We start from the raw sequence: 26,714 nt of genomic DNA, 5'->3' as shown, positions 1-26,714 counted from the left end.
CACCATCGAAATCAGGGAGAGAATCAGAAGAGTAAAATCCAGAAAACCCCTGGATTGAGATAAATCCAGTTTAATAGGAAAAGAAAAAGCTGTGCACATCAGCAAAGCGAAACAAGGAATGAATTCAGTGCTTCCCGTGGGCAGGCAGGTGTTGAGCCATCTCCAGGAGAGCAGGACACCATCAGCTGTAATGGTGACTTGGGAAGACAAACACCATCACTTCAAATGTCCCCGCTTCTTCCTTCTTCCCCCCACTTTATATACTGAGAATGATGTCACATGGTCTGGCATGTCCCTTTGGTCAGTTGGGGTCACCTGTCCTGTCTGTGTCAGCCTCCATGCACCCCCAGCTTCCTCACCAGTGTGGCCATGGGAATAGCAGAAAAGACCTTGACTCTGTGTAAGCTCTGCTCAGCAATAACAAAAACGTCTCTATGTTATTAACTCTCTGTTCAGCACAAATCCAAAACATAGTCCTGTACCAGCCACTGTGAGGAAGATTAACTCTACCCCTCCTGGAAAAAGAATGCTTCCTTAAAAAAAAGACAGGGCTCTGTCTGATATTTAATTTGAACATATTTAATTTTCCTGAGGTACACCAACCTGCTCTGTACAGCTAGTTTTCCCCAGCTCAATTAATAAGTCTTAATTTTCTCATGCATTAGAGTTTGAAATCAAAGGAGTGATTTTTAAAGAATATTTAGTTCTCAGCTTTAATGATAGATATTTTGGATATTACACTTGGTCTTGGTATATGGTATGGATATACAGTGATATCCCTTTGTGGTCACTCTCTCATGCTATCTCATTTCCACAAAGAGCTGCATAAAGGCAGAGGTGGAGAAAGCTGTGATACAAAGGGCAGCAAACTATCTAAATGCTTCAATGGCAACTATACCACCTGGATTTGGATTGAAAAAAAAGCAGCAAAACAGTCAATATTACACTACTTGACTTTTGAAAGCAATTTTTTATTTAGAGAGATTTTTTGTTTGTTTTTGTTTGGTTTCTTTTTTTTTTTGTGTTTTATTCCTGTATATTTGGTTATTCTGCCTTGCTGATGGCTTGATATAAGATATGGGATTATGTTCCAGAGTTATGATTAGGCTTTGGTCCAACCACTGTTGAAGAAGTAGACTGACAACGGAAACCCCAATTCTATTTTTAAAATCTTCTGAGAACTGTCAGAGGGTGCTGTGTGAATTTCCATCAAAGAACTCTGCTGTCATCATAAGGATCCATTTGCAGTGAACAGGCTGTGGTTACTGGGAGAAATTTGTGTGCTTACTGGGAGAAGACAGGCCCCAGACAAGCCCTGTCTTGGTATGTTACTACAAAGAAATAAAGGCTTTTAATTTATAAAAAGATGTTAAAAACAACCAATAGCAAGTATGGAAGTAAAGCTAAATCTCCTGAGAATCTGCCTCACCACGACTGCCACTGATTTAAGATCTGCTCTGGATATTGGTTTCCTTCATTTTTTTAGTGGTTTTGTGGTGATTTACGATATGAGGTTTCTAAGTACACCTCTGTTTTAGATGTTTACACATACTGCTTACCAGAATATTTATTTATAGACATTTAAAGCAAAGGAAAGCCTAAGATGATATAATCATGTGACCTCTTCCTGATTCAATTACATGACTGTGATGTCTGTATTTTGAGACCAAATTATTGGTGCAGTATGCACTTCTGTGTGCAGGTCCTGATGAATTTTATCATATTGCAGCAGACCTGTATAATCTTTTCTAATTAGAGAAGTGCAAAATATAACTTGAATCTTTTATGAACCTTTTTTTGGTTCATAAGCTGACTCTGATATTAAACCTTGCTTTAGGTTATCTTTGGATATATGCTCTAGTAAACAATATTTTTAGTATTAATTTATGAAGCAAGTATGTTAGTATTTATTGAAAAAATTTATCTTCACTATTATAAATGGATAGTGTCGGGAAAAGAAGTGTTCTCGAGAGATATACAGAAGCTTTCTGTCTGGCAGAATGGCAGAATTTAACTGCTGTGAGACAAAATTTGTAGTTCTGTAAACAGGAAACATTTGCTTTGCTGGCATGTATGTAAGAAAAAAAACAATAAAATGGTTTAATGACTGGGTATGTAGTTTGAGTCTCTTTTTTTAAAAAAAAGGGTAGTAATTAAATTTGTCCTGATAACTTATCTTTCTTAGCAGTTTACATGTTCTTTAATTTTTTTCCCATTATTATAATTTGTGATTAATGTGTTTTTTTGATGAGCAGGCACAGGTTTTTTTCTTCTGCTGCCTGACAATATGATTGAAACTCTTAAACATGGAAATACTGAATAGAATATGGTTATGTGAGTACCTGTTACACAGCCTTTTAAGTTGAATAGAAGTATAAAGTTACGTATAGAGTATTTGAATTAGGACAAATATTTATGTCCAAACATAAGTTTGAAAATAATTATTTAAATTTCAAAACTTTTTAAATGTTCACACAGCTTCAACATGGATCATATGCATTGCATATTGCTTCTTTGTTCTGTTTGTTTCTAATTTTATGAGGAAGCATAGAATTAAAGTTCATATTATACAAATTAACATAAAAAGAGGGATTTGAGTTGTTGAAGAACTTCGTGACTTGTCATTGTTTTGATCTGAAGAAGAAAAGTGAGTAAAATAATACACAAGAAAACTGTCCTGGAAGACACAACACACTTTCTTTCCCTATGTTCATCCTTAGTTTATGTCTAAAGGGGAGGTTCACAAGTTGTCCTCCCTTTCAAAGTGCACAGACTGAGGGTGCTTGTTCCTGCTCCTTCACATAGTCACGTGTCCTAGAGTGACTTTACGATGCTTGTATCCCGAATCATCTGTTCTGTTTGCGCTGTATATTGAGTTCTGTACCTTTAAGACTGATTTTGAGAGCAAAGCAGGGAAAGAAGAAGCGTGCAGTTTGTTTTGAAAAGCAGCTTTTGCTCCTCTCCATTTTTTTCTTGGGGCCATGATGTTTGTAGGACACATGGACAACAGCAGGACAGAAATCTTTTTTGCTTTTAGTTGGTTTAGCTAGCTGAGGCAGAGGATTTCCCTGGACTGTTGTTTTTTTTTTTTTTTTTCCTTGTCTTGGGACTGTTTAAACCTGCTCTGGACTGAAAAACCCAGAGGAGCGCCAGGAGCTTGCACCTGCGACCCACTGGGCCTGAATCTCTGGAGGGACTGATAAGAGACTGACCGAGTCGAGCTACACCCACAGCAAGGACTTTCTCAATTTTCCATCTCACTCCAGAATGAGAGGTTTTATTGTTTCATATTATTCATTCTTTATGCTTGTGGGAACTTTGTTTGTTAAATAAATAGTTTTTTCCACTTTTCTTCAAGGAAGTTATTTTCCTGGACCAGCTGAGGGGAGGGGCCGTTTGGGTCTGCCTCCCAGAGGGACCCTATTGAGGGGTTTTCTCCCAAATTTGCCCTAAACCAGGACACCATGTCTGTAGCGTACCTTTCCCTATGTGATTGGAAAGGCAAAGTTGCTTCTAATTGCTACCCACTATTCAGTGAACCTCAGGATTCCACAGACATCTGTAATGATGTTTGGGGACTGCTGATCGATGTTGAGTCATCAGTAAAGACCTGCTATGTTGCATTTATAGTAACTACAGGAAAGTGTGTAAGCCTAGTAGGGTATACTTAATTTTTGTTTTTTCTTTGTTTCTATGTATTTTGAGTTTGGGTCTTTTTGAAACTTAAAAGTGTTTTTTGAGGTTTTACTTGGTTTCCTGTTTCTTTTTTCTCATGACTAGTCAAAAAAATAAAAAGTTGCTTTTAATCTTGAAAAGAGTAGGCAAAATGAAAAATCCATCTCATACACTAGCTTTGTAACTTTAATAAAAATTATTTTTCTAGTGAGAAATGTCTTTCAACAAGAACAAAATCCAAAATATTCAAAACTTTAGTTAGTCAAATCTGTACCTCATACTATACATGAGTGTCAGTCATCGTGTAACAATGAACAGTTGTTTTCTTTATTAAGAATGGAATTGCCTTAGCAAATAAATAAAGATTAATACAGAGCAGCTTTTGGAAATTTCCTCCAAGTAATTTTTTGTTGAGGGCTATATCTCAATTATTTGGCAGAGGAAAAGTGATATGACCATGAAGCAAGACTTCTGATGTAGCTATGTACTTTGCTCTGAATCTGACTTCTGCATGGACATGTGATACACAATTGTTCTTAATTGCAGGAAAATTACTCTATTTTTGCAGTACAGGAACCTAAACAAACTGAATTGTTCTATCTAGATGGCAAATGAATACATTAAATTATTTTTCTGGATCATAGCCTAAAACCCAAAACAACCCAAGTAAGATTTAATCAAAGAAGCTTTTAATTTTTATAAGCTTAATTAGGAAGTCTAAATAGTTAAGACTGTGTTGCCTTGGTAAATAATAAATTCAGCAACCAGAATTTTTCCATATCCTTCATCTGAAGCAGAAGAGCAGTAGCAGAAATAATAAACCATACCAGAACTGTTTTCTGTATCAGTTTCATGAAAGTAATTTTTACAATGTAAAAGGGAGAAACCCCCCAAATTTTCCAAGTGTTGCAGTAACAATAACTGAAGGAATAAATCCCAATAATGATGTATGAGTTCATAGGTTTGAAATGTTCTGTTCTTTTCAAATGTGGAAGTAGTGAAATCCTTTAAGGTCATGTTTTATGGAGCTTCTGTTTTAGAATTAGTGGAATAATTGACTATATCTACTAAGAAGTTGAAAACTAGGTAAATTATGGACTCTTTTTAAATGGATCATTTAAATGGATCTGTATATCGGTAACACATCGTTAACTCTATTTTTTTACTAGTATTTAGGAAGTCTTTGTACGCTTCATCAGCTTCCTAATTTGAGTCACCTTTCTTCAATTACCTTCTTTAATGCAGCAAACCAAGGAATGGGTGTGACAAATGTTTCATATACATCATCGGCCCTAAAACGGGTGTAAAATTTGACTACAGCACAGAGATTTATAACTCTACCAAAAAAAAAAAAAAAAAAGAAGATCACATGAAAAAGCACTTTGACTACTTACTTAATTCTATATTTTCACTGTTGTCTGGTGATTTAGACTTGCTTCCCACATAACACTGTCTAGAAGTTCAATGACCTAACCCACAGCTTTTATTAAAGCTGCTGTATTACCCATGATGTAGGTGGATATTGACTATATGATCTTCCTTTTTTTTTTGTACAAACTGGCTATGATGCATTATTTTTTTGAGGATAAGACTTAAACTGTTTATAAAATTATTCTGGACATAAACAATAGAATTAAAAAACAATTATTTCTTCTAAGTGAAATATATGTATATGCTGAACATGATGTCATGTGGTCTGGAATGCCCTTTTGGTCAGTTGGGGTCATCCGCCCTGACTGTGTCTCCTCCCATCCTCCCGTGTACCTCCAACTTCCTCACCAGCATGGCCTTAAGAAAGGCAGAAAAGGGCTTGGCTCTGTGTAAGCCCTGCTCAACAATAACAGTAGACTGGTGGGTACAAACAAGTTTACCAAATCCATCTTTGGCTAGAAGATTGTCAGCTCTGCCCATAGTTCCTTATTTTGTAAAGAAAAATGCATCCACTGTAGGTTGCAATTTCTGGTGAACTTTACTTGTTTTCCAAGATTATTCCAGAGAACTCTAAAGAAGTGTAGTCCTGCAGAAGAATGATTTTGTAGCTAGTGTTCAAATGCTATCAAGATGTTTATTTACATCCTGTGCTTTGTGACAGAGGAAGAGATGTAAGTAGAATGTCTATCAAAGAGTTAAGGTGGCTGTGGATTTTTACTTGGTCCATTTTTTTGCAGCACTGATCTATAAGCTGTGAGTGTCTCACATTAATCAGGCCTGTATAGAGCATCAACTCAATATGCCTGCTTGTTTTATCATTAAAACACAAGAATTCTGAGTTTCTTTTTTTAATAGATATGTGTTGGCTGTTTTATAAAAAAATTATTATTTCTTGATGGAATGGATGTATTATCAAATAAAATTTTTCCATTTTTTTAGAGAAGAATGTACTTTTTAACAAGTCTGTATCACTTTGCATTTAAGTTAGTCATTCCTGTGAAAGTATCTACCTGAATGTCTGTTGCAGCTGTGAGTAAATTATAGGCAAAATATATAATTTTTTTGAGAAAATGCTTTCTTCCTGTAGTATAATAACAAAGTTGATTAATTATCTAGAATTGATAATTCTTAATGTCATGTCAATTTTATTTTGTCAGTTTATTTTCAGAACTGAATATTATCAAGATTAGGTAGATGTTGACTCAGTAGGTAGTAAACTAAATCTAGGGTATCATTTTCCAGCAACATATGCATGTATATATTTAATGCATTCATGGTTCTGTGCTTGATAATGTAAAATATATTGAAGTGTGTCTATTTTTGAATACAACTGCTATACAAATTTATGTGGACTATACAAATCACTACAACTCTAAATTATGGAGTATATATGCAACATAAATGAAGATGGAGTTTCACTAACTGTTGGAATTTCCTTATTCTCAAATTCTGCATTGAAAAACTAGTGAATTGTGCAGGAGTAAGGTCATGTCAACAATACATTAATTCACCTTGATCACTGAATTCCTTTGCAGCAACTCAAGTAAAGGAGTAATAAAAATCAATTTTGCTTATGTTTGACCTATTATTTTGTCACAGAAAGCTCAGTTTAAGTTCACCATCGCTTTATATTATGAAACCTGAGGATGAAGACAGCCTGAACATCAAGAAAAAATAGTGTTTGGTAATGAACTACTGGACTGTGGTTCTTTAAAAATTAATTTTTAAAGTTATATAGTATACTGCCTAATTCTGTATTGCTGAAGGCTAGGAATAAAAGTTTCCTGTTAAAAAAAATTAATATTTAATGTATTCACAAAAGACATACTTTTGTGTAGAGTCAATTTCTATTTTGGTGACTTGTTAATTCTTAAAATTAAAACATATTGAATTTGTAAGTGTTTAAAAAATATCTTTGTTTCTGAGAATATATTGACATTACTATGTAGTCAAATTTGTAATACAGCTTCAGCTCTAGCCAAAGCAAGTAGAAATTTACTTCAGCAGTACACAAAGTTATGTGGTTCCCTACTTTCTAAAAAACTCCCAAATCCCCCAAACTGTCTTTTTCCTTTTCATAAAAGTTATGCAGAATGAATACATGAGCGGACAATGGATGGTATTATGACACATTAGCTACATGTCACTAGGTAAATTCTGCAGTATTTCAGACTATCTGAAATATATTTTAGTCATTTCAGCATGTTTTATTGTCTTAACCTTCTTGGATTTGGGATGGAGTTACTTTGTGTATGCCCTTTATCTAAAAGGCTGAGAGATTAATCTTAATCAGAAAAGAGATTTCTGGACAGAAGGGAAGAACTTCCACTTCCTCTTCATTCAGAATAAAAAAGTTAAGAATTGCTATGCATCTGTATTTGTGAATAGATAGAATGATGGTAGTCTAGGACGTATCTCATTGTTAACTTGATGATGCCACTGGTGGAAACAAGTTATTAGTAAATGCTGCTTAGAATGTTTGTACTTCTTGAGGAAGAATACCAAAAGCAGTTTCTTGTGCAAACGCCTGTCTGTAGTGGACAATTGTTTATGGGTGTCCTTTCCTGCCTGTGATTCCATGCACTCTATGCCTGTTTTGCTAAAAACCAGCCAACCAACCAAAAAAACCCCCCAAGCAAACAAACCAAGCAAAATAACCCCCACAAAGATCCCCCACAAAACCCCCAAAACTCAATCCCCCAAAATAAATGGACAAGAACATGGAAATGTTAGAACTGCTAGATGAGAAAAAATGCATTTTACACACTTACTGAATCAAAACCATTTAAATGTTTTGAATTCATGGTTCACAAACCAGGTACTGAAAAAAAGGTACTGCTGAGACATTGTCTGCATTTTCATGATAGCATAGCAACTCCATAAAACTCATTTCTATTAGCATCTTCAGGCCAGAAAAGCATTTACAGACCTCAGCCAGAATGATGTTTTTTCAGTGAGAATACGTTAATACTGAATCATCTTAACAGGGAATAATTGTCCCATTTGCAGATTGTATAGGCTTAGCTTATTCTTTATGCTTAGTCATGAATGAATACATTTTAAAACTTTGCTGCATAACATTCTGAAATACCACATAATATAATATTCTTGCCACTTAAAAAAAAAAAAAGAAGTTTTTTGTCCTACATAGAAATACCCCGCTTGTTAAATACCCAGTTTGTACACAAAGGAAAGGGCATTGGCCATTAGGGGAATAACAGAAAACATCAGTCTTGGATGGCGCATACATTTCCTAAGATATTCTGTGCTTGTGTTTTGGGATTGCTGCACTTATTGTTTGATAAAGTCTTTCTGATGCCAGTGTAAATTCTAATTGCTTATTTTTCTGAATTCTAGAATATTAAAATATTGATTTCACTGTATTATGAACTTTTGCCCTTTTATGCATGTGGATTTAAAAAGAAAATAGTTAATTTATTTAATTCTCATTTTAAGTAAGTTTTATGTATGTTCGTAGAATCATACAACAGTTTGGGTTGGAAGAGATGTTTAAGACCACCCAGTGCCATCCCAGTGCCATGGGTGGGGAAACTTTCCACTAGACCAGATTATTCAGAGCCCCATCCAACATGGCCTTGAACACATCCTGGGATGGGCATCAACAATTTCTCTGGGCAACCTGTGTCAGTGTATATCTAATGTAAACCTACATTCTTTCAGTTTGAGGCTGTTACCCCTTGTCCTATGAAAGATAGGATATGCACCTGTAAAAAGTCTGAAGGCATAATTCAGTTTTTTAGGGAACTACAAATTACAATAGAGGCTATATATATACACCTGTGTGGAATGATGAATATTTCAATGTAGCACGGAAAATAAATACAATTTGAGTTATATAGAAGTAATTCAATGTAATGATAAGTGCATGCTAAGTTGCAAATCTCAACTTTATTCTAAATCTTGGTGTTTATAAATTCATGTTTATTATTTTACTCTGTTTAGCTCTAAAATATCTACGTTCAAATATTGATACGGGAACCAGATGATGAAAAAAGTTTTTTAACATCTTTATTTTATCTTACGTATCTTCTAATTTTCCCCCATGAAATAGATATGATTATGATGTAAATTTTTAAAAATTCATTAAGGGAGGCATGTAGTGAATGTTTAATTGTACTGGCAATATTTTGCAACTTATTACACTGAAGATTAAAAAGCAAAAAATGATTTTATTAAAGAACTTGAAAGCTGAAAATTTTATAGAAATGGAAGCAGAAACAACAGGAGGAAAGATAAGTTTTTGGCATTAGTTAATTCTGTCTAACTGCTACATTTTAGAATTGTTTGCAAAAATGTACTGAAATATTTTTCTGTACTGTTGAGACCACTATTCATTGTCATGCAAAACTAGATAAGAAAAATACTGTCTATAACTGCTGATTAGTCTGAAATGTGATAGTTGCCCATTTCAGTAACTACTAGTAAGTAGTCAATGAAGGGTCACCTAAAAAAAAGCCCTGCAACTTGCACACATCTGCAAAATCACACAAGTAAAAAACATGCTTTTGATTTCCGTCTGTAAAGGGTGTGTCACTTGCTTCCTTTGGTGAAAATGACTTTGCCTCTCACAGCTTTTATTTCCAGTGCCCAAAGCTGCAGTAGTGTCATAGTATTGCAGTTGCATAAGGGGAGTGTAAATAGCAGTGCTGCTTTTAGAACGTAATTGTTCAAGTGATCTCAGAGTTCAGCACAGGCGGCTGTTGTGTATCTGCTTTGATAATAATAATTGACACCAGTATAACTTTGTAGCAGGAGGGGATAGTGACATATCATATCACTCCTCTTCTATCAGCTTCCGCCCCCTTAAAAACTTGTCAGCCAGTGTCTTCTGGTGAAGAGTTACATGCCCGTATAAAAATAAATGCTTCTACATGCTACTGTCTCAGTGGTGTTTTTCTTAGTTAGTGGACAAGTTTTGGAAAATAAAATGATTTTTTAATTCTGTATATAGCTTTGACACAGCCCAAACACTAAAAATAATCTCTTTTGGCTCGCTTATATCAGCCTTAGTGTCACACATTAAGAGGTGGAAAAGGGCTTGGCACTTTATATGTTTGGCATTTAATTATGCAACAATTTGTAAAAGTGCTTTTCCAGAATGTTCTTATTATCAGGATATGTCTTTTGAGGATCAAGTTCTTATGACTTATTTGAACTTTCTCTTGAAAAATGCCTCTTGGATCTTCGGTTGTTAACAGAGATTTCTATATTACACAATAACTTTAAAGTCAGGATTCTGCATTCTGAAGAAATAGTGTTGGTAGTTTACTGTGCTACCAAATAGCACTGTTTGCAAAATCAGAGCAAAGGATTTTTACTGCAAGTATTAAAAAAACTTTTGCTGAGTAAAACTGAGTAACAGTGTGCTTACAGTTTGTTTTGTATCACCAAAGAAACAAAAAGACACAACACTTGAAAAGCCTTGGAGGCAGTGTGCAGTCTTTGTCACATTGATAAAGTCTTCAATGCAAATCTATACAGAAATCTTTTTATGTTTATAGATCTATTATAGGTATACATCAAAAGAATCTCTACATATGTACATTATGTGATTTAAAAGTATAATTCATTTTCAACAGATGTTGGAGGATTACCTGACATTATAGTGTATGTATAAATTCCAAGTATTTTTTTTTCTTGTTCTTTGTGTTGTGACAGGATGATGAAGTAGTACTTCAGTGTGTTGCCAGTATTCACAAAGAACAAAGGAAGTTTTGCTTGGCAGCTGAGGGGCTTGGGAATCGCCTGTGCTTTTTGGAGCCAACATCAGAAGCTAAAGTAAGAAGCTGATACTCTCAACTGGTGTAACTGATCAGTGAATGTTAACCTACTTATTCACAAGCACATTTAATTATGGTTTCTTAAATGTGGTGCTAGAGGGACCTTATGTATGCTTTTCTTCCTGACTGCATCTTAGAATTGCTTACAAAAATTTCCTAGAGACTCCAAATAAATTTTGAGGCACACTTATGAACTGTCAAAAGCTGCTATTCTTTAACTAAGAAAATTCCTGTAATGGAAATACTTCCTATCTTCAAGATAAATTCTCCAGAGTGTCATTAAGATTTAAGTTCACTAACCCCCCATCTTTCTGTTACTGCTGTAGGTTCAAATATATTGATACACTGGACTGATAATTTTAGAAGCATTGTCACCTGATAGTTACTGGTATTAAGTGTTGCTCGTGACTTCATAATCAATCAGAAAGTTAAATGTACAGGGACAAGAATGGTTGACTGAAAAAGAATTTTAAAAGATTAAAACTAGCAAATTGAAGAAAGAAGCTAGGGATATGTGAAGAAAAAAACCCCCAAAAACCCCTGGCTAATAAGCAGAGCTAGAGAGCAGAAAGGACAGATGAAACTGTAAACCTCTACTAGAGCAGAACGTTAAACCAAAAAGAGGAGGAATGTCACCCTGGTTTTGTGCCTGAGATGTTTTAGTTTTCTGAAATTCTTTTCCCAGGGAATTTTCTGTAAGCAAAAGAAGTGTTTCTGTAAACTGTACTTTGTCTTTCATTCCTTTTCCTAGGAGGGACTTCTTGGTGTCCCTCTGGTCTGACCAATGTGGTTGAAGAGGTTTGCTTTTTTGTCACCAATCAAATTGGTCTGTGTAAAATAGTATATAAGGGAGACACATCCCAAAAATAAAGCAGTCATTTCAGCCTTCTGAAGCTTGGAGTCTGTGTCGTGGTGTAAAACAGCGTCAGAGGAACTCCTCTCTCTCTTTGGTTCTCTCTGCATCATTTTCCCAAATGGTCTTTATTTCTTCACTTTTCACCACCTTAAAAAGATACATTATCCAGAATTTCATTCTTTCTTGTCACTCTGATTTAAAAAAGAAGTGCTTATCCACTTTAAAGCTCACCCACAGCCAATGATCTTTGTCGTGCATTATAGAATACAGAGTTAAGGTTGGAAAGAATAGGTGAAGGTCATCTAGTCCAAACACTCCTCTTAGAATAGCTTCAGACAGAACAGATTACTTAGGACACTTGGGGGGTGTCTCCAAGGGTGGAGACTCCACAACCTCTCTGCGCAACCTTTTCTACCGTTTACTGTGCTCACAGTAAAAGTTGGAGGGTTTTGTCATGTTTAAAAGTATTTCCTGGAGTTCACTTTGTATCAGTTTCCTCTTGTCCTTTCACTGTGTTCTACTCTGTAGTCTCTGGATCTGTCTTAGGTTTTTTTCTGCCATGTATTTATGTACACTGATGGTTCCCCTTGAGACTTTTTTCTCTTGGAAGTATTTTTCTTTGGACATATCAGTGCCAAGAAATTGGAAAAAAGAAAAGTCTGCTGTGAAGTTTCATATTTCAAAAACAGCAGACATACCGATTCAAAAAATAAGATTTCCTAAAAGAGTTCATACTATTATGTCATAAGATTCTGAATCTCAGCTATCCAGTTACTGCTGTAAATATCTTCTATCAATCTCATACATGATAAAAGATCATATACCTTCTCCTCTGTTTTTTCAGTGACTTTATAGAGCAAATACAGTATTCATGGTGTCTTTCTAAAAGACAGGAAAGCGATAATACGTAGGGGAAAAGTTCTTGCATTTGAACCTGAAAAAGTTTTATTTCACTGTGAGGAATATAGGTCAAGGAAAGTAAAATTTCTGTGTTGTCAATTTATGAATAATGGATTTATATTGTTTTCATACAGGAGATTAGTCTGTACCTCAAAAACAAACAAGTAGACATTAAGTATAGATTAAAAAATTAAAATAAATGCATGTTCAAACACACTTTTCATCCTGTTTCACCTGTTCTGCTGATCTGTTGCACTGTTTAACTTATTTTTGCAGTATGTCCCTCCAGACCTTTGCGTCTGTAATTTCGTCCTTGAACAGTCATTATCTGTCAGAGCTCTTCAAGAAATGCTGGCCAGCACAGGAGACAATGCTAGTGAAGGGGTAAGTGAATTGACCTCAAAGAACATTAAATCTGAATATAGATTGTCCCCATTTCTTTCCTTGTCCAGGATTTTCTAGAAGAGACTCCTGATGTCATAGTATTCTGGGGACATTATTGCTCCACTTCTTGTAATCACATTAATTTCTCTTTGACAGTGAGGAGCTGGTGCAACTGTCTTTTGAATATCTGTGATCCACAAATTCTGAAACATCATCAATTTGATGCTTTGACCATAATTCTCCAATTTCAGCTGAACTGAATTGAACTTTTATTTTCTTACAAACAGGGCATGATCAAACTCTACAGCTTTACTTATTTTACAACCTAATGGCTTAATCTGTGCTTCAGATCTTTAACTGGAACATGTTATTGCTTAGATGGGAAGTATGGACTTCAATCACCCCTGATCTTGCCCTGTCAACCATTGCATACATGGTTTTCAGACTTCATTAATACTGACCTTCTGTTTTCCACTGCATAAAAAGTATGATTTTTAATTTTTGCAATTATGTTGCATTCTTTAAAACAAATCTTGATAAAAATAAAAGCATAGGCTTAGGAAATCAAAATATTGATTTAAACTTTTCTAGGATTCCTAAGAAATTACAGTTTTTCCTATTTCCAAAATATTCACCCCAAACTGCAGCTGAAAGATTTAATCTGAGGTTAATAATGATATATGAATATTTTATTTGGGATTGGATGTAGAGGACATATAAGCTCTTCGGTAAAAATGATCCCACTGTTGCTTAAGGAGGCAAAAAAAGAATATAATCTGTTGTGCTGTATTTATTTTGAAATTATCATGTCCTGCATTTATTTTGAAGTTAGGTACAATCCATTGGGGAAGTTGTAATAGGAACACAGTAGTTCATACTAATAGCAAGGCTGAAATAAAAAAAAGATTTTTTTTCATATTAAATTTAGTTTGGAACAGAGTTCTGCTGCTAGTTTCAGATTTTTTCTAGAGGAAGACTGTAACTTATTCAATTTGGAGGTTTTGTTTTTTGGTTTGGTAGTGTTGTTTTCTTCTTCTTCTTCTTCTTTTTTTTTTTTTTTTTTTTTTTTTTTTTAATAAGTCAGCCTTAAGCTTTCAAGTGGTTCATTTAAAAACTTTTAGTAATAAATAGCGGGAAGTGTTTCATTGCTCGTTTTCAGTGTTCACATATTTGTTGGAAACTGAATACATGTAATTTCATTTTGATGACCTGTTTCTATTTACAGTTGATTTTGTTGTTCAAGTTTTCCTTTTTCATTTAAAAAAAAATATGCATAAAAGAAATATTATATTCACTGCTACATGTTTTTCTAGTTTTCTTCACCAAGCAGTGAAAATTTCCTGAAGGATTTTATATAAATTTTTTTATAAATGACATATTTTGAAGAAGCTTGGTGGTAGTTTGACTTATGTATTGTTCACAGTGTTTAAAACCATTTGCCTACACATGTATTACCATTATTTGAGTTATTGGAGTATCCTTTAATTATCTTTTTACCTTCCAAATCTCATCCAAGGATGAGAACTGACCTTAAATGCCATCCAAAAGGAATTCAAAAGATGTTTAATGTTAAATCCTCTAAAGTAAGCAAATGGAAAATCCAGTTTTACCTCTCCCTGATCTTTCATAATTTTACGTATTCAAAATTAATAACTGTACTCAGTTGAAACTATGGATGCTGTTGCTTTAATGAATCTGAAACATTAAAGATTAATATTAGCAAGTAGATATTCTTAGTATATACTTAAACTATTCTGGGAAGTATGTATGTTATTTTCTCATTCAGATTTCAGCCTCTGTATGTATATATATATTTATGTTGTTTTTATTTTTCTTAATGCCTGCATGAAGTTTATAAGAAAGGTAAGTAGTATCTTATTTAACCTAAAATATGTTTTTGCAGATGCCGTGTTTTAATAAATCATAATAAAAACTAGGTAACAATGAAAACCTTTGTCAAAGAACAACATTTTTTCCTTTGGCAGATATTTGGTTATTGCTGTAGCTGCTTCATTACTATGATATTTTCCCCAGTGTGTGCGTTTCATAATTTGTTGGAATATTTTCACTTATTCCTTGAACTGCCGTAGCTCTTCATGTTGTTGCATAGTTCTGGTGGTGGCCCACTCAGAGCAGTGAGTTCTGACCTCCTCCATCCTGTCCTGCAGGCAGCCCAAGGGGGAGGCCACCGGACCCTGCTGTACGGCCATGCGATACTGCTCCGGCACTCCTTCAGTGAAATGGTGAGTGGGGCAGCACCTGCATAGAATGAGTGGCGTGAATAATAAATGACTTTTCACCAAAATAAAAACACCAAAATTTGAAATTATGTTCTTTCCAAGCTATCTTCTGCATTAGATGAAAAAGCATAGCTTGAGGTGTCTCAACACAACAGATATTTTTGAAATTCGGATTCTTTATCAAACTCAGAATTGAAGCTGAAAAGCTACTTTGGCCATGGATTATTTCTGTGTTCTTAAGGAATCCATTTTAATGATATTTCCATTAGCAAGTATTTCTATAGCAGATGAGTTTGTTGTGATATATGTTATTTTCTTCCCCATCGTATTTTATAAGATGAGATGTTCCATTTGATATCCCATAGTTCCCAGAGATAATGCCCGCAAAGATGCTGTCTTCAGGCTGCCTTGTATAAATTTCATCATACTATATTCTATAGCTGAAAAAATTCAGTTGTTTTGGATCTTTGACATACTAGGGCCCATGTAAATACAACTAATAGAAGGCTGAAGAAATGAGAAGTCAGGAAAACACTTTCCCTCCTTTTCTCTGTACTAGAAGATGCTACATTAATCTTCAAATTATGTTGCTTATGTTTATGAACCTTGAAAATTGTAGTTGCCTTGATATACTAGAGTTGCAAATATAATAATTGCCTTTTGGTATGTTTTTTAATATTTTCATGAATCAAACTTCTTATGGTAGGGCTGTAATTAGATGTTTTACTGTTGCTATCTGATGAGCTGTATGAAGCGTCAGAAAGGTAGAAGCTGAATTGCCCAGCTGAAGTGGAAATGTGCTTCAAAGGAAAAGGATTTTGATGTTTTAAGTTCAGGAAGAGCTTCTATATGAATAACAACATCATCTTTAACTCATTAAAAAATTAAGTAGGATAGTAAGATGGATTAATGTGAATGTATTCATTTGGCATGTGTGTCAATTGATGCTGTTGGGTTTTTGTTTTCAATAACTTCACTATTTTGCAGTATTTGACATGTTTAACATCATCAAGATCCCAGACAGATAAACTTGCATTTGATGTGGGACTACGAGAAAATGCAGCAGGTATGGCAAGTTATTTTTGAAGGAAAATGAGTCACCCCTTTTTAGAAGAGGCATTGAGGTTAATGTAACTGTAAGGTTATGAATGGGATCCTTATGTGTTCATCAGAAATAAGATGACTGAAAGAAATGAGTGTTGCTGCTAATGACTTTCAGCACATTAAATGACTTTGTGTAAGAATGTAAGAGAGTTTTGCAATTAAACTGACTTAACACAACTGCAATAAAATGCATGATAGTGGTCAAAGTAAAAAATTTCTGTTGAATACAATAAATTTGATGCTTTTTTTTTTTCTTTTGACACTTAAGAGTACAGAAAAGGCATATATTGGCACCCTCACAATAAACGTTGTAACCAAGTAACAAAAGAAGTTTGCAACTTGTAGTGCAGGAAACCAAAAAACATGTAGTGAAGACATTGCTAAAAGAGCTGGATAGAAATATACATATAATATGGACTAAACAATGGGACAAAGGGGAAGAGATACAACACAAACATGACATTATGAGAATGATTTAAAATCTAATTAATGTATTTCTGGGAGTACTGCCATTACCATTACTGCTGACAGAAATATAGTGAAAAAAATTGTGCTTCCATGAAAACACATATAAATTATGAGTTGCCACTGGGAGCGATATGAAATGAATTTAAAAGTAACTTTGCCACAAAGAGCCACAGACAGATTTACATGCTGCTCTTTACATAGTGCTCATGGTTTCTGAAAGTGATGAGTACTCCTCAGAAAGTAACAGTTGACTCTGCAATAATCAGGCCCAGACATATATCTTGAAAGGAAAATCTAAGTACCTGTATACAGACTACATTAATGTAAAGCTCAAATAAAGAAATACTGATTGTGTTAATACAAACCTGTGCTTATTTTTGTTTTTTCATTATTTTGAAAAGAAATTATAATCAAATAGACCAATGATGGAGAGGGACTGGCAGTGTAGGTGTTAAAATGTTTGTAAATCATAATCTTTGAATCTGTTCAGGCGACTCTCTACAAAAGTTTGTCTTTTGAATAAGTGAAATTTGTCTTTCAGTTGTTTAAAGCCATACAGAAGATGGCTTTAGACAGATACTAGCAGCCTGTTACTTGGCTTTGATTGTTGCCTTAGATGGAGAACATTTTCTTTAGGCATGATGAGAAAGGGAATTTATGTGTTAAAAGGAATATGTGTGTTTAATGTCTACTAAAGTAGTTTCAGTGAAATCTGTTTTTATAATTTTATACTTTTTTATTTTAGAATTATTGTACATGTATCTGCTTCTATCTATGAGGTTTTATAACAAGGATCTGTAGTTGTTTAACTGGTATTTGCTTAACTGCTTAACACAAGAAAACTCTTATCCTTGTATACATAGGTAAGACTCAAAAAAGCTTACTTGTGCTTCTGAACAGAGGGGTTCAGTAACTACTGCATGTCTGTAAAGCTCATAAACTTAGTGCCATAGTATCACTTCCCCTTTCCCTATTCCCTCACCTATGAAACTGGGCTAATGAATCAGTTTCATCTGCAGGAAGCATTCTTCATGTAGCAGAGGGAAAAGCCACTGGCTATAAACAATTATTCCCTTTGAAGACTTAGCATTTTACACTTGTATCGGTCTAACTTCTATTTATTGTCTTCACTATAATTAGTTTCATAACCTTGAAATTTTGTTTTAAGAAGGTTTTACATGAAATAGCTTAATGAATCGAAAACTTTTGTACTTTGATTCTACCAAATTTGCCCTTTTTTTTCCACTTTGTGTTGTCTGATGGGAAAGTTTTATTCAGCTTGTTTTCTTCAAGGTCTTATCTTTCACACTCTAAAGAGTGTGAAATTGTGAAATGAACTAGGTAATCTTCCCAGGATGTACGTGTGTGTGGTTCTGTGTGTATGCGTGTGTGTGCAGAGTAACCAGGAATCTTATATTTAATGTATAGGAAATGTTCTATGGTTGTCACCCTTAGGCTTGACTATTTTGTAATTACATGGTCTGTAGTGCTAGTGGAACTGCTTTCAGGTTTATTATGCTTATGTTATGATGGTTGTGAATTAAATCTGACCATTAAACAAAAGAAGAGACAAAAGGTGATAAATAAGACCAAGGTAGCTATCAGCAATTTCCTGGCAAGGAGAGGCTTCAATGAAGAGCAGTTCTGAGCAGTGTTTTGTAAACAGTCCCTTTAAAAGTACTTGAAAAGCGAAATATCATATTTGGCAAAGATTATTTGACAAAAAAGTTTCAAGCAAAAAAAAAGCACTGAAAATGACTGAAAAAAGAAATTATGTGGTTTTATAGGGTAAATGTCTTATAAGACAATTTTTATAATGATATTTCAATGTTGTATAAAGATCCTTAGATTTCTTGGGAGTTGTCTGTTTTGTAGAACCTTGATTAGTGCCTCTGTCCTTTAGGTGAGGCATGCTGGTGGACAATACACCCTGCTTCCAAGCAAAGGTCAGAAGGAGAAAAAGTTCGAATAGGTGATGACCTTATCCTGGTCAGTGTGTCCTCTGAAAGATACCTGGTAAGTTTGTTTCTTTAGATAGTGGTCAAACAGTGGGAAATTACAAAGTTCTGTGGGGATATCAGGAGATTGGTTGGGATTCTTATGAATTATTTTTTCCTAATCTAGGGGGTAATGTCTGGTTGTAATACCTTTTTATTTTTCCACTCTGAAAGGGGGTGTGAGGGTGTGTGTGTGTGTGTGAGTCTGTCCTCCAGAACAAGACTGCTTCCATGCCTTTTACCCAGATTTTAGAACAATAATAATTTTAGAAGAAATTTATATATTTATTTTATGATACACTGTCTTCTTTTGATAAATTATTATACTAAATATCTTAGATGCATAATTTTCATTATGTCCTGTTACCATTGTCTTATTTCAGCACCTCTCTGTGTCAAATGGAAATATTCAGGTGGATGCCTCCTTTATGCAGACACTATGGAATGTACATCCTATATGCTCAGGAAGCAGTATTACAGAAGGTTTGCCATTTTATTTATTTACACATTAATATAAATTAGATTAATTTATGCTTTTGATAAAGAGGGAAAATTAAAAACAAATTCCTTTCAGAATATCAACCAAAAAGTTTAATGAAAATAAAGAAAAGGAGCTTAGGACAGAAGAACACTTAAAGGGAACACAGGGAAATACAGATAGATCAGCTGGATTTACTGAAGAAAAGCTAAATGAGTGCTGTAACTTAAGAATAACATGGCTTTAAAAGCTGTATGAGAAATGAAGACTTAGTTTAATGTGACGGAGTAGGAGCTGCAGAATAACTAAAGCCATAAAAATTAGATTGTTGTATACAATTTTCCCTGTTGCATACAATTTTCTTAATTACTGTTCTCCCACTACAGATCAAACAGAAGAGAGATAAAGGTACAGTCAAAATGGATAGCAGTTTTCTCAATGTTCCTATTTCAGTCTCTTAGTTCTGCTTTTTACAGACATTTCCTCAATATCCTTTCTGGATGTCACAGCCATGCGTCCTTATGGCCTTCTCTCATTGAGCCTAAATACTACACCACAGGGTTAGGATTTCTGGAAATTTTATGACACTTCATGGTCATGTTTGAAAAGCATCACCTTATTCTGAGAGATGTCTTGCTCTGTACTAAAAGTCTGATCTGCTCAGTATCTCTCGGTATTTCAGTGCCACAGATTGTCATTAACATTGTCGTAGCAAACATTGTACTTCACCTTTGCTGTTCTCTATTCAAAGTATCTGCACTCAACATTCACAAACGACTTAAATGTCTTTAAGTTAGGATCATTTTGTTTCACTTGTCTGTAAAACTTATCATTTATGATATACTAATATACAATAACAAAGGACAAAATGGAGCTTTAAGGGAACTGAGAGGGATATAGCACTTCCCGGGGATCAGCTATAGTAAGTCTTGATAGAAGATGGCTACCCTGGTGTTAGACTTAATTCAGTAGTCTTATTCGAGCTATGTTTGGGTTTTTATAACCCCACATGGTTTAAATCAGCATCCCACAGTGTTTCTATACACTGGCCCAGAAGAAACCTGTTTCAGAGTGTTAGGTTTTCATTTTAAAATCATACAGGTTGTGGATTTTGCTTGTAATATTTTTTAATTGCTTTGGCATGCTGAAGCTGGATATTTAAAAATGGGGGCCTGCCCTTATGGATCATAAATAGAATAGGGATCAACCCTGGAAAAGTCTGTGTTTTTTCAGGCTTCACAGGTATAACAAAAAGAAGCAAAGAGAAAAACCATCCTACAGGAAAGTTTAAAACCTGTAACAGATGAAAACCATAATGAGCTATGCAGAGAGATTATGGAAGACTGTAGCAATGTATTTGTATAACAGGCCATTCTGATGCACCAGCCAAACTGGTTGTGAATAATATTATCAAACCACCTGCAGTTTTGTTGTTAGAGGTCTCAGGGTTTCATCAAGGTTACTGAGAAAACAACAGGATCAAAAATAAAAAGAGGGCCTGAGAAAATGTCTGCAAAAAATGTAAACCCTAAATAGGAGAAACACAACGTGAGGATGGACACTTGACCAATTGGATGTCCTGAAGGATGTGTGCCTGCCTCATGAAGAAGCAGCTTAGCCAACCCAGAGATGCGTGCCCACGTGGACAGTAGACCTAGAATCTATATCTGGCATGTAATGTAAACAATAAAAGGATTCTGTTGGAATCATTGGTTCTGTTATTCAGTGGCCCATTTGCCCCCTGCAGAAGACCAATGATATATTTTGGATTTCTGTACCTGAAGAGATTTGGCAGCTAAACTTCCTAGGAGCTTAAAGAATTATAGTCACTGAGGTTGGAAAGGATCTGGTCAAATCCACAGTCCAAGATGATCCACCTAGAACCTGTTGTCTAGGAATATATCTAGACAGGTTTAGACTCTCTCCAGGGATGTAAACTTCACAACATGCCTGGGAAACCTTTGCCAGTGCTCAGGCACATTCCCAATAAAAAAGTGCTTTCTGATGTTCAAACAGACCCTGCCATGTTGCAGTGTGGGTCCATTGCCTCTGGTTCTATCACTGGGCACAACTGAAGAGACTTTGATCCCAAGGTCTTTACACTGAGAAGATCCCCCTAGAGTCCTGTCCTGTCCTCTCCCTCTCCCTTTCCTCTCCCTGTCCCTCTCCCTGTTTCTGCCTGTGGGACATGCACCAGTTTCTTAATCATCTTAGTGGCCTTTTGCTGTATTTGGAACCCTTATACTCTGTGGCCCAGAATTATTTGCATAATCCAAAATAGTGTAACTTAAAAAAAAAAGGGTGGAATAAGAAGAAAAGTAGATTTTCTGTGTCAATCAATTTTTTCTCATTGACTTAGGCTTTATATAGGCTTTAGTTTAATATGCACTCTCAGAATGGTTTATGTGAGAGATGATCATATGTCAAAAGACATAGAAGCCTAGCTCAAGTGGAATGAAGAGACAGAGTGGGATTTCCTGAGTCTAAAACTGGGTTAGGAAATAGACAATGCTGGTTTTGTGACAATTGTAAGACCATCAAGAAAACATAAATAACAGAAAAATTACATTTTTAATGTAAAAAAAGTTACATACATAAACATTTTTCTCATTATTTCTTTGCTTTGACTTTTATATTAATTGGCAAGACGGTATCTGTCAGTTACAGTTTTCCCCATTTACAACTTTATGTTGAATCAGCTGGACAGTATGAAAGTTTCCGTCTACCCTTCCTCCTTAATGTGTGTTCTTTTAAAAGGCAGTGACTTCACTTACAAGGTCAGAATGGTTTAGATCTGATGAGTCATTCTCCCACACCTTCTTTGTCTTTTCTTTTTCAGTGTGAGGCAGAGTGCCTGGTTTTTGACCTGTACTCTTTGTGTTAAATGGGTTGGAAAGTTAGCTTCCATTAAATTTAATCTTCAGAACTGCAAAATGTTCTTCTGTCCTCTGTCTCCTGCTGCACCTTTGATTTTGACACAAATGATAAATGTCAGAAGAAACTGATGAAACCATGGATCTATTTTGTATTGAGATCATTTAAACTGTATTAAGGGAGAGGAAACTGTGGTATCATCTATTTGATTGGGCTTTTACCTAAAGCATTCAATTTTCAAAACAATAATTTTTTGTTGTTTTAAAGGAGTTTTTAATTTCCTTTTCTGTCTCAGAATCCAAATTTGAGTTTTAAATGTTTAAAGTTTGTTTTTGTCTTCATTTTCAGAAGAAATATTAAAAATAGAAAGGTACTAAAACCCAGTATGTTGACACATTAAATTTGTTCTTGTTTAGTTTCAGTTATGAGTGAAAATTTGGAAAACAGATCTTATCTGGGCCTTGAACTTTTTAAATTTTCATGAGGGTGTTATTTTCCTAGTCAATGTTTTAGGTAATGAGTAAATGAACTTCTTTTTCAGGATATCTTCTTGGTGGGCATGTAGTACGTTTTTTCCATGGCCATGATGAGTGCCTGACAATTCCATCAACAGATCAGAATGATTCACAGCACAAGTAAGTCATGGTGCATTTTTTAATATTTCCTTCTTTCAAAAAGGAAACAGGATGTCAGTCGAATTTGAGTTTAGGTAGATCAAACACTCTTTAAAGCAGTCTTTAATTAGGCAATGACATTGTACAAGAAGTTGAGACCTACTAAGCAGAAAATCAGTCACAAATTCTTTCATTGTTGAAATTCAAGTAGTTGATTTTCACTGAGATTTCATCCTCTTATGTTGCTTGTCTCTAGTTCATACTAATACAAGTAGAGGTAAGAAAGTGGTAGCAGGAAGATGTTAATGTGAAAAAAAAAATCCAAAAATATCTCTGTAAGTTTGGCCTCTGTGATGACTTTCATATTTTATATATTTTGCACTTTTTTCCCCCAAGTTTTAGCTTTTTCAAATTTAATTAACATTTTAAGAAAACTGAATCATATTAGCTAGACTAAAACACTTTTTGTATTAAACTTATATCTACAGTTGTCAACTATTATGTTGATTTATTATTTGAATTTTTCTGTATTTTTAAAATTTTTGTTAATCAGAAGAAAAGTGAGCCAATAATTTTGCTACACAAACCTGCCAGCTTTAAAAATCATATTCAACAAATAAGACCTTTCTACCTCGTGTGGTAAATAAGTTATGCTTCAGGTAATATGATACCACAAGTAACATTCAATTAAGTCAGGTCTAAATTTTCCATGTTTACATTTCTGTGGATTAACAATGTCTCCAAGTCCTAAAGAGAACCCAAAGTGACTTTTTTATTGCTGTTCTCTCCATACATGTAAAGAAACAGAAAAAACTCCATTTTGACTGTGTATGAAGATGTACACACCTAGTATAAAAATACTGGCAAACAGGATGTTGCATTCAGATTTATATTATAAAGGACCCATTTTAGCAAGGTTAAAATAGACACTGAGCTGTTTCAGTGTGTTCAGAAATGCTGTACTTTGATACTTCTCTCACTTATCTAGAAGTCAGATATAGCTAATATTAAAACTAATTCAAGAGTCCTATGCCCCAGTGTGATGTGATTCTTTATGCAGGGCTTATGTGTATTGTTACTGCCTTCAGATTTGCTTTCAAGTTTTTTATTCTAAGTAAATAAAAGGGTAAAATTAAAATGTGTATTTGTCTGAATTAAATCTGTATATTTATAATCCTAAAAGTGGAAAAAAAGTGAATGCTATATTGAAAATTTTCAAATGTGTGATAGTGATAGATTATTTGAAGTTTTCTTTTGGATTTATGAACTGAGTAATAGATGTAAGGTCAAGTTTGTACCGTGTTATAGTTGTAGGAGTCATGTCTACATTATCAAAACAAAATGAAAATAGAAAAAAACCCCAAATACTAATAAGTACGGGAGAGAGAGATGTAGAAAATGGTTGTAGTTTTTCCATCTCTTTATTTAGACAGTTCTATGCCTTTCGTTAGGAATGTTAAATAAGTTAAGTTGGACAAGAGTGAAAATTTCTTTTTTCATAAAACAAAAGTCTTATTTTTGAGTGTTTCTGTAAAGAATGCTCATTAACAATTCTCAAAGAGACTGTTCTCTGACAAGAATCCTACAGTCTTTTTTTACAGGCCAAAAGGAAATTCTTGGAGTGGACATATTGAACATCAAAAAGGCTAGCTTGGCAAGAAAAAAATAAGATGGATAGATAGAATCAAGTAAATGGAAAAAATGTTATGTGGATGCTGTTGTGAAAAAGCAGCAATTCTTTTTTAAGTACAGCTTTGGTACTGAAAAGCAGGTCACTAATTCTAGTCCAGAACTGGACATAGAAAAATCTGGAAAAATATCTGAAATTTTTAAAAGTATAGAAATTAAAAGTGTAAGACATGAACAGAGTCTATGACTGTATCAGGTGAACTGAACTGTATCTATGACACTGAACTCTACCTATGATAGTCCTTTAGAGATAGAATGGTTGTATTGGGCCAAGGAGAAACGAAGGAGGTCAGAGAGAGTGGAAATGAATACTTAGTTTTGAGCTTAGCTAGGATTTAGTGTCTGCCAAAAGTAAAATCAGTAAGGTCAGTGGGACCAGAGACATAGAATGAAAATGGAGAACTCCAGATAGTTATTGTGCATTCAGTATATTCAGAGAATCATGTAACAGCCCAGGCTGGAAGTGACCTTGAAAGATCAAATTCATGGAGTCTGGAAATGAAGATGAGTTGAAAGCTAGGGATTTATTTTGGTTTATTTTTATTGTAGAGTACCAATACATTTTCATGCAAGATAAGGTGTGTAGGGAATATTACTACCTTTACTATGAGGAATATTTATTCTTACTCTTCTGGTGCACTAACATTTTGAAATATTTGATATCACGTGTGCCCTTAAATGTGATTCCTGAATAAAGTAGACGTGTAAATACAAGTCCATTATCTTAAAAAGCTGCTGTGTTCAAATGAGTAGTCATACTCCACTATACTTCATGACTCTTCCAGGATTTTATTGGTGTTGCTCAAGAAAGAGACCCTTAAGTGTTCTCAGTAGAAGAAAAGGTGTAGAAGTACTTCCTCAGATATGAAAACCAAAAATTTTAAAATAAAAGTTGATTTTCAGGTCCCATAGTTGCATAAGAACAATACTAAATAGCTTTTTTAAATTTTTGCCTACTAGCTGTCAAAAGTAGGAAAAGAATTTGACAAAAAAATTCTGCATTTCAAAATGTTACTTTAATTCAGCTAGATAACAGCTAGATTGTGACATCTTTATGCATGAATTTGATGTAGTCACTGAAGTTTGCCAGAACAGGAAGGCATGTTTTAAATTCCCTTGCTACACATTTTTCAGACATTTAAGTACAATAGAAGGTCCAGCTTCTTTGCATGCTAGGATGTATTAGTCCTTCTCAGAGGAATAACATGTAAGAAAGTTTTTTTCTTTTGGTAGGCATTCAGATCTTTCCTATTATCCATTATATTTCCTGTATTCATTATAAATGAGAAATTTTATACAAATTCTGGTGATTAGATGACCAGACATGAATGTTTATCAAGATACTAAAAACTTCCTGTTCCTGTGAACAGGGCTTCCATAGTTTTTCTTTGTTTGTATTTGATTGCTGACAAGAGTATTAGTTTCTGCACTAGAACACATGACTAACCCTCAACCAATAGTTCAAGAAAACCAAATTATAGTAAAGGCATAGTCATTTCCCTTCCTGATTTTTTCTCTGAATGCATTATCTGTTTTGCAAGGATTATAATACAGATTTTTTGTTATCACCACAATTTTTTGCCCTTTAGTAAGAACCACAGAGATAATTTTAGGAATGTAGTCTCTGATGTCATGTTCTGGTTGTTTCCATCTGAAAATGTACATCTTTATTTTACAATATGTTATGTATTTAAAACCATTGGTAATGTAGGTTAATATGTTTGGAACTGTAGGAATTACATATTTTTATGGCTGATTAAATGAAAGGGAAAGTTTCCTAGCCACTTTCAAGGCTAAGCATTTTATCAGTTCCTGAGAGAGACTACCCTAATGGAAATAATCTAATTTACCTGGGACATTTTGATTGTTTATCATAGTCTCACTAATAAGTAGGAATCTTCTGTCCTTTCAATGATATTTGTTTACTGGGAGAAAAGTAGTGAGTCATGTACAGTTTCCAGAGAAGTAAGTTATAAATACTATGTAAGCACAAATAAACATAAGAAAATGGTTTTCTGAATCTTTTCTATAGGAAAGTATTTTATGAAACTGGAGGAGCTGGCATTCGAGCAAGGTCATTGTGGAGAGTAGAACCCCTTCGAATAAGGTACTGATATTTTGTAAACTTTTTTAGTTAGCAATTTTTGTTATATTAATAGAAATTTATAGACCCTTAAGGCAGAATATTTATTTGCCACGCTTT

The 26,714-nt window shown here is 34.4% G+C and overlaps 1 protein-coding gene across 1 annotated transcript in view; it reads left to right on the top strand.

The window, feature by feature from the left end:
• Positions 1–26,714, top strand: part of RYR3 (ryanodine receptor 3) — a 194,785-nt gene that overhangs the window by 34,632 nt on the left and 133,439 nt on the right. Inside the window, exons 2-9 of the mRNA XM_066188306.1 lie at positions 10,786–10,905; positions 12,940–13,047; positions 15,216–15,290; positions 16,275–16,353; positions 18,763–18,875; positions 19,240–19,339; positions 22,750–22,843; positions 26,544–26,618. Of these exons, the coding sequence (XP_066044403.1) occupies positions 10,786–10,905; positions 12,940–13,047; positions 15,216–15,290; positions 16,275–16,353; positions 18,763–18,875; positions 19,240–19,339; positions 22,750–22,843; positions 26,544–26,618 (764 nt within the window). The remainder of the gene's footprint in view (positions 1–10,785; positions 10,906–12,939; positions 13,048–15,215; positions 15,291–16,274; positions 16,354–18,762; positions 18,876–19,239; positions 19,340–22,749; positions 22,844–26,543; positions 26,619–26,714) is intronic.

This window comes from Chamaea fasciata, unplaced genomic scaffold (assembly GCF_029207755.1).
Source record: "Chamaea fasciata isolate MVZ Bird 193981 ecotype frontalis unplaced genomic scaffold, bChaFas1.0.hap1 SCAF_7, whole genome shotgun sequence".
Lineage (NCBI taxonomy): Eukaryota > Metazoa > Chordata > Aves > Passeriformes > Sylviidae > Chamaea > Chamaea fasciata.
The sequence above is the reverse complement of the archived record's forward strand: the minus strand, read 5'-3'. Positions and strand labels throughout refer to the sequence as shown.